This window comes from Varroa destructor, unplaced genomic scaffold, assembly GCF_002443255.2.
Source record: "Varroa destructor unplaced genomic scaffold, Vdes_3.0 BEIS01000002.1, whole genome shotgun sequence".
NCBI classification, from domain to species: Eukaryota; Metazoa; Arthropoda; class Arachnida; order Mesostigmata; family Varroidae; genus Varroa; species Varroa destructor.
Genome location: NW_019211455.1, coordinates 37,588,267 through 37,597,200, shown reverse-complemented (window position 1 = coordinate 37,597,200; position 8,934 = coordinate 37,588,267). Strand labels below are relative to the sequence as shown.

The 8,934-nt window shown below is 37.1% G+C and overlaps 1 protein-coding gene across 6 annotated transcripts; it reads left to right on the top strand.

Annotated features, from left to right (window-relative positions):
* The first annotated feature begins 2,779 nt into the window (after positions 1–2,779).
* Positions 2,780–8,479, top strand: LOC111244927 (UDP-GalNAc:beta-1,3-N-acetylgalactosaminyltransferase 2-like). Of its 6 annotated transcripts, none has more exons than XM_022792515.2 (4): positions 5,123–5,256; positions 5,860–5,922; positions 6,797–6,954; positions 7,120–8,479. In XM_022792515.2, exons 3-4 carry the CDS (start codon positions 6,797–6,799, stop codon positions 8,372–8,374), a joined length of 1,413 nt encoding a protein of 470 aa, XP_022648250.1. In that variant the 5' UTR covers positions 5,123–5,256; positions 5,860–5,922; the 3' UTR covers positions 8,375–8,479. The 6 variants fall into 6 exon arrangements, with proteins under 6 accessions (XP_022648247.2, XP_022648250.1, XP_022648252.1 ...); XM_022792517.2 differs by having other exon boundaries at positions 5,136–5,265; XM_022792514.2 differs by lacking the exon at positions 5,123–5,256 and adding an exon at positions 5,422–5,539.
* Positions 8,480–8,934: the final 455 nt, after the last annotated feature.

Sequence of the window (8,934 nt, the reverse complement as noted above, 5' to 3'; positions counted from 1 at the left end):
GTGAGATCGAACGTTGTTATGCAATAGGGATCGTTACCTGTGTGCACTGATCCTGCTTGCTTATCATCATCATCTCTAATTGTTGACGATTCACTTAAATCGTAATCGATAAATCACGACCCACGGAGCGACACTGTACGACGGCTGCATTAGGCTGCCAAATGAGCGCCATCTGTTTTTTGCAGCACTATATTTCCTATTCAATTACAGTTACTTACTAATATGATCGTCTCCGATTATCGTAGAAGATGCATCTTCTATCTCCAGTTTGGAATTCAGGGCAACAACGGGTCACTCCGGTAACATGAAAGCAACAAGATGCAAGCATTTAAACGTTTCTGCCCTTGATGCTTACTAAAATCTTTTTTACCCTAGTCATTGAACCGAGGTAAAAAGGCATGACATTTTTACATAAAATTTAACCTTAGTGCCATAAATACCATCGTCGCGCTACCTATCTTGGCAAAGGGTCTTCTATGAGACTCACGTTCAGGTTGAAAACGTTCTGTTTTAAACAAGGGCTGATGCTGTTTTTAAAAGTAGGAACTTCCTTCAAATAAAGAAATAATAGAACGAACTATCACGTCGTTTTAGTCTTTAGAATCAACCTAGGTACGTAAAGTACTTGCAGTTTTCTATTCTTCATGGTTCGCATGCTAAAAGCCTTGGAGACGATATCCAAGCAAAAGATCCTCAAAGATTCCCGAAGAGTTCAGGTCTATCTCAAATACAAAGAACAGTGTCAGAAATGTTGCATTGTTATAAAATAGCGTTTCAAAATAAAGGATTATTGTTTGCCATATTTTATACTGAATATTATAGCTTCTTGCATGTCCACCTAATGATTTTTCCGAAAAACACATTTTCAATAGGCGTGGACCTACTATATTCTGCTAATATTCGCAGTGAAAAATTCAAAGAAAGCCATACTATTTCATCGATTAGCCGCTAGTGGATTATCGGTCCGTTTCCCCTTCATAAATCACATCCGAAACTTGTCCTTGATAAAGTGCGAAAATTGTTTTTATAAACTAACAGAGTCAGTGTGGGCACGTGTTTTCACAGTTTTCTAGCGCTCTATAATAATCATGGTCAGCATTAAGTACTCTCGAACAGCTCTACACTTTTACTAAACTTCTTCCAAAATACCTACAACGCATTTCACTAGAAGTGATAATCTGAAGATAAATTTTATACGAGAAACTATCACGAAAACCTACTTATTTAAGTTGTTATAATGCAGAATGACAAGCAACTTTTTTGGGTTTTGACCTGACAACATGACCTGACGTCTTGCTCTTGTAGGGCTTTACGACAAAATTGACGACCATTGCAATGAGCATCCTATTTAGAATATCATCCTGAGTAAACTTATAGGGGAACAAGGTTGTATGGGCAACTTTACGTCTTTCGTCAATTAAACACAAAAACAAACTTACAGGAACGCGAAAAGCGCACCGCACGTTTAGAAAGCCCCACTTCTTCTGTGTCTAGCGATACAATCTAGAAATTTTGTAACGATTTTTTAATGAAGACTTCAGTGGATGAGTATGTCTTACCATGGTATGAGACGCATACACCAGAGGAACAGCTAACGAAAATGTATATACATTTTCGTTAGCTGTTCGTCTGGTGTATATTCGTTGAGAAAAGCATAAAAATATCCATCAATAAACAAAATACATATAATTATTAAACCCGAACAACCAAACGAACTGATGGAAATCGATTCGTAAAACAATTCCCACCGACGCGAGTAGTATAACGAAAGGAGGGTATACTCGAAGCGCTGGACAAATACAACACGTGCAAGAATTCATTTTGCAGCTTCTTCGCTTGTATGGGTAAACTTAAATAATATCTTCTAAAGAAACCTGTATAAATCTACCGATGAGAAAACGAACAATGAAGAAACAGGCGATGTTGGTCACCGACGTATCAGGAACTGTAAAAGTTAACGAAGTGTAAAAACTAATTATGAAATTCCCATACGCAAGTGCTTTTTCTATACCAAAATAAAACAATGAATGATCTATTTCCCATTTGAATAGTTGATATAACATATTTGAGACGCGCGACCCTTTCAGGAAGTTAATCGGAAGCAATTAACATTGGGCACGCATCCAAATGGATGACCTGTTCGAAATAGGTTGGGTCAAAACGCACTGACTCAAGCTGAATGTCAAGTGCGACACCTTGAGGAAGAACAGGCAGTTCGAAATGGAGAACTGAGCGGTCTTCATTTACGGTTCAGCTGCTAAAGCTGTAAACATATGGAAGCGTAATTTTTATAGATGGCCAAAATCGACTTGATCGACCTGTAACACGTATTTATTCACAGATAGAGCATACCGATCTTTTAAGCAAGATAAAAGCAAATAAAGGAGGCAAATAAATAAGTAATAATAACACTATGACAATTTAGTATTATTATGGCCTACCGGTAAGTGAAATTGCGACCATGGTAAAGATAACATAAAGGTAATTTATTCAATTACAATCCATTTTGAAATTAATAACCTTAGGATCTCTCTGTACATGGAAAGGAGGTCTACGGACCCACAAAGGGTATTCTCAGCGAATCTCGTTTTCTTCGGGATTTATGCAAATACAAAGTACACGTATTAAAGACTCTAGATTTGATTGCTTTGTTGACGTGCACGTAGTCCTGTACATCTTATCGATTATCAGACAACAGCATGTTCTGCTTCACGCAAATCTTGCAAGAGTTGGCAGTACTAGTCAATCTTAAAGCTAGTTAATCTTTAACGTCAACGTTCCAAGGTTCATTGTAGTTCTGTGTAAGGACAAAGTGACATATGTCCACACGAATGTATTCCCAACTCACCAGTGTACATCTCACACAAAAACTTACTTAAAGATGTACTTCCTTGAGGAGAGTATACTTACAAACTGATGCAGTTTTGCTACCTGTTGTGCAAACCAGATGTTGCTATGTGGACATAAAAAAAAAAAAAAAAAAAAGCAGCAGACTTTGATGGGTTACTAATATCCAACAAATCCAGTGATTTATTGCAGCAATGGACATTATTAACAGGTAAGGTATGACGAATTTGTTGGTGGAGAAGGTTAGCAGAAAACATTTTCATGAGACATTCATTAATAGCAGTCACCGTGTACAGTTCTTTTTTTTCATTTAGTGTCGTTACATATATTTGGGTTATGAGCATGAATGACTTTAGATATGAGGCTATAAAGCAACTGCTTGTGATAAGATAGAAATAGAAATATATTCCAGTGTGCGATCATTTGAGACCAATTGAATTTTAGAACTATTTTGAACATGCCTTTAAGTTGGCGCCACTTGCATAAAACCACGGCCAGTCTTCCGTTTAAATGAATTTAAATTTTGGCAGACTGCATGAATTTAGTATTCTCGTTACCAGAGGAAAACTATTTCCTTTTAAAACAAGGCAACATATTTGTTACGCCAGAAAACAGGTTGGTTAAAAATCAGTTACTATTACTATAACTGAAGACTTCTTTTGTTCAAAACCGATTCTTTATGTCCTTGATTTTTTATGTACCTGAGCTGTTTGCAAAATTCGAAAAGCATATCCATTAAACGAACCGAAATAGCTATATAAGGCTCATATTTAAGAGATTTAAAGAATCATCAAAAATTTTTGATGCACCTGAATCTTTCAATAACGGCGGATTTGGTAACAGAATATTCATTGCTAATTTGATAGTCCAGATGAACGGTTAGTCTCCTCAAAATGTTTTGCACTTTTGTCCTCTCGGGCCTTTTTGTCTGCTGTTAGCGAAAACTTTTAATACTGCCGAAATTTTTATCTGTTGCCTATCTGATCGACACTTTACGTCTACTAATTGGTAATTGATAGTGCTCGACGCACGGCTACTATTAAAAAGTTATTCGCGGATTGAATAAGGAATACTTTGAAAATTACTAGTTAACGTTTGATGTCCCGAATTACAGCTCTGAATGGTGGTTATATTGAATAAACGTGACCGTCAGGAACTACACTTTGAGCGCATACAAAAGAAATTCGTTGAAGTATCTTTTTTTTTGTTCAGATACAGCCTTAGAAACAACTCGCACGAGAAGGCCCTGATTTATACGGAGTACCTTTTATATAATGTTAAAACGGGCTAATTAACGAACATTCATTTACATTTACATTTACATCTGCGTTTTAATGTCTGATAAAGAGTGAACGAATTGATCCGTCGACTCATGCCTGACAGATATTAATTTCGGGCGAAATTGTTTGAACATCGAGCCTTAAATCCACTTTAACCTAGCGTTAATCGTTTTGTCAAAGGAGGTCAAATAAACACATAATAGAGACTGTTTGCTGGCTGAATCAACGAAACTTCTGCGCTTAAATTGACGAGTCCCGAAAAGAATTACCGTCATTGATGAATTAACAGTGCGACTAGTAGATTCAGCCAAGCAAACCATGATTAAGAAGTGTAAATATGTTCGTTTGTGCACGTACTTTAGAAAACATCAACAAAAGAAATGGACACAGCTTTGAACTACCCGAGGCAGAGCAAAGCTATAATTACGAGAAGGTTCATTTTTTAATTGTAACTTACGAAAGCATTTGATATAAGGAAATATTCTCAATTTATTTCATATATTATAAGTAAAATTTATAACGTAAAGCATTTATCTAATACCTTTTAAAATGATTGAGATCGTCACGAGATATTTTGGGTTACAACGTCTTGATTATCATAATAGTTTCCATTAACCCTAGTTGAGCTCAAAGAAATATTACACCGAAATGAAGTAGGTAACGGAAAAACCGTTGTGTTAGCTATAGCTTAAAAAGCTAAAAAAAAAAATAATAAAAAAAAAAACATTAAAAAATGTGTTTTTTAATAGCTTACAATATCTTCCTACACTTTAGTGTTTAGTGAGCTTGTTCAGAACAGGAATAGAATGCGTAAATGAAATAAATACAATTATTACCTACTTATTATTGTTAGCGAGATTATTTCGTGGACGTTAAGATAATTTCTTGTAAAACTGAGGCAGATCTAACATCCGATATAGAACGAGGGAGCCTCAAATGAGGCGGCTGTAGCCTTCCTTTACGCTAAGAATGCATCCATTCGCGATTGGCAAACTTGGCAAACCAAAACAAAGGTGCGCGATGAGTTGTGATGATAAACTCCAAGTCTTCCTCATAGTCGCTTTCAAGGCGATCGATGATCCCTGAAGAGAACGTATAATGGCTGAAAAGAAAAACCAGAGTGATCACTGTTAGTGCAGTGCGTCGTGTATATCTTACTATTATTGTTCGATTGTCATCAGAAAATGAAACTTTGTTTTATTTGTTGCTTCAACAATGTAGTTGATATTGTATAGCCGTATTCCGTAACTAAACCAAAAACATTCTTATCAATGACGTATCCTATCTATTCTACTTTAAGTTCTATCTGATTAATGTTCAAGTCCTAAAATATTTCTGGAAGAGTTTGCCGTATTATTTGGAACAGTACTATCGGCTGGATTCGACAGCATTTCTATAAGAGGCTTCTAGAGGTATTAAAGGTGTCAGGTCACTTTTATTATTCATTCAAAAGGTACCTATATCGTAGCCAAGATCTTATCATGTTATTGTTTATTACTATTACGGATTCTAACAGATTTTTTTGCCGAATTCTATTGTAAGCCCTTTGTTGCCAGTTCATGAAATAGCGTAAAACCATAATGTAGCCTGACCCTCGACAGTGTACAGCCATTTCTTAAATACTTGCGAAATAGCTGTACATACATGCGTCTTGAAAATTCGTAGAGCAACAGTATTATCCCTGATCATTTCTACGAAAATATTAATAATATTATGTTCGCCTTTGCAAAAGGATCATCCAGTTCCGTAAAGCCTCGTTGCCTGCAGCACTTCTGGAAAAATTCTCAGTTGACAGGTGTGGAAATTTTTCGAAATTAGCGGTGTCTTCGACCATAATTAACGGCATCACTTATTAGTTCCTTTAAAACGTATCACTATGGGTGCATTGACTAGAAAAACGGATAGGTATTCTAATATATAAACTAAAGAAATTGGACACTCGTACAGTAAGTTGACTTAGTACATTCACCTGATCATATCTATATACTTGTATCTGTGTGCGCAAATCACAATTGCTTTATGGAAAAGCTTACGCGGAGCACCGGTCTGTAAATCTTTCATGATAAACAAGTTTAAATGATAGGAACCGCTCAGAAGAGCTTGTTTAGAAGACTGCTGTAGCAGTGAGTCTAAAGCACTTCTTGTAATAGCTACCAGAATGTTGAACTATATAAGCTTTCATTTAATTCCAGGTGATAATGTAGCATGTATTCAATAGAGAAACAATATTTTTCCTCGGCGAAGAAAATGGTTCTATGTCAATTTTTATCATTGATACTTAAATAATAATGCATACTCTGTTATTAATATTTATCGCTATATATATATATATATATATATATATATATATATATATATATACATACATACATATACCTGTCATATAATTAGCAGCAATTTTCTAAATTGTTTGTTTCTTTTAGTCTTAGGCGATAATAAAGAACCAAGTATATTTATTTAGAATCGAAATTGTGCGGCTCTAGCATGGTTAGCTGAGATGTGGTCCCTGAATGTAGAGCATGAGCACCGGCTGGTTGAAGTTTGTTTTGCGTGCACAACTTTAATTGATGAAGAGAGAGTAGTTATTACGGAACTGAAGAAATAATTTTCTCGTAGATTTGAATAAACCAATGCTACTTCTAGTTTCGATGTTTTTGTTGCAATTTCAGATGATGCCGGAACACGAGCGTCATTTAACGTTTTTTCTTACGGTAACATTTGCCTTCGTCGGCTTCCTCATCAAGGGTTTCATGTACTACCAAACCCTACAGGAAGCTGAAAAGGGTAGTGGAATGCCCATCGTTGTCGTCGCCATTCTATCTGAGAGGTGAGCCCCCAAAATATAGTGTCTCTTAACCACTATTGGTCTAGGTAATAGCTGAATTGTCTTCCATCGGAAGGCTTCAACCTATTTCGTCTTTTTTTTTTTTTGTTACTATTAGTACTTATATTGTTTTTATGTAAAAATCAAATTGGTTTTATCTCATTGCAGATCACATTTGGAACGACGAAAGGCAATACGCGAGACATGGCTAGCCGATAAGGGCAACGTAAAGGCATACTTTATCTTGGCCAGTAAATCATGTAACATTCATCCACGAGACCGTTTGAATGATCTTTCATGTGAGTTCTTCTATCCCAATATTACGGCTGGCTGTTTGCACATGGTAGAACACACGGCGTGTGCCAGCGGAGCGGAGGGCCCGACTCGAATTGCGATTGGCTTTAGTTTTCGACTCCGATACCCAGTCACGTTGACAAAACTTGGAGCGCTTATCCACCTTCAAAATGTAAGGGTGCACTTAATTGATGCCGTCACTAAGCAAGTCTTATCCGAAGCGGTGGTCAGTGATCAAGATGAAGAGATCGGCGGATACCGTTACAGTGCCATCGATCCGATAAAATTCTCAAAGAACTTTGAGGGTATTCTCATGGTTACCGGTAACATTAGCACGAGTTGCGGTGCTTCGACGTTTCAGCAATCGGATTCGATCGAATTTCAGAGAGTTTACTACGATCATGTTGATGAGCACAGCCTTCCTTGGAGACTCGATATGACGACTCTATCAGCTGTAAGCGCTGAAATAGCTCTTGAAGGGGATCCTGAACTTTCTACCCTTAATGTCCTTCAACGCCGAAGACATTGGCTCAAGTATATCGATTTGCTCGATCAGATGATTATTAGTGAAATGAATAAATACAAAGACATTGTCACTGTTGATGTCGTTGAAACTTATCGCAATCTGCCACGTAAAATGAGTGAGACATTCGCCCACTTCAGTAAGCAGTCGTTAACTTTTTTAGTGAAAGCGGATGACGACGTCGTTTTAGACTTGCCTCGCCTCAAGCATATTCTTACGACATCGCTGATCACAAATCGCGTAGTCTGGGCTAAGACTCGGCGCGCATTTCCGATTTCGTTATATGGAAAATGGGCGGAGAACGTTGCCTTTCCTTCGCAAGTTTATCCGGACTTTCCGTGTGGTGCGACATACGTACTCTCCAAAGATCTAGTGCAATTTATTGCCAAGAATAAGGGCTCTTTGCACCATTTTCAAGGCGAAGATGTGTCCGTCGGAACATGGCTTCTGGGCTTAGCACCGCAATATCTCGGTGAAGGGCTATTCTCGTGCGGCATTCAAGACTGTGGTGGAAATGTCCTTAATAGGGCTGAAGTAGATAGTCCGGAGGAAACACGACGAATTTGGAATGTCTATATGCAGAATAAGACCCTTTGTGATCTGTGAGTGGTACGTTTTTGATACACATCTAGTCATCCTCAATTGTCTTGTATATTAGTGGCATACTTTTAGTTTCTTTTGTACAAATAAAATTGTTGTGTTTTTGAAAAATCGTTGTTGTGGCTAACCGATATATGTGTGTGTACGACAGTCATTTACAAAGCAAGCATATGTTCTGGCGTCGCATGTAAATCAACGTATCCCAACTGAGGTAAAATTAGCGCTTTCTATAATCTGAGATGACCACAAAAGAAAAATGGCTCTAATTTAAATAAGCTCGAGGGTCCCGTTGGCATTCAACTATGTGGCAATTATTTGGGTATCGATCCGATAGTGAAAAGTTGTTCTTCGAAACAAATAACTTTAAAATGTAGATAAAAAAAAACAAAAAAAAAAGAGTAACCTCGCATGCCATATAATGAATGATATTTGGAAAATCTGAACAAATCGTGTGCTTTGGATGTTCTACAGCATCTGAACCCTCGTCCCGTTTTGAGTAAGCAAAAAGTAAAAATCGATTTTCTAGTAAAATCAATATTTGGATAACTTGGAACCTACATTTACGA

Bases quoted from the DNA above. Each gene is read 5' to 3' on its own strand.
- LOC111244927 (XM_022792512.2), top strand. From the start codon at position 6,797: ATGATGCCGGAACACGAGCGTCATTTAACGTTTTTTCTTACGGTAACA. The intron at 6,955-7,119 runs GTGAGCCCCCAA...ATCTCATTGCAG, and splicing joins GTCGCCATTCTATCTGAGAG to ATCACATTTGGAACGACGAA.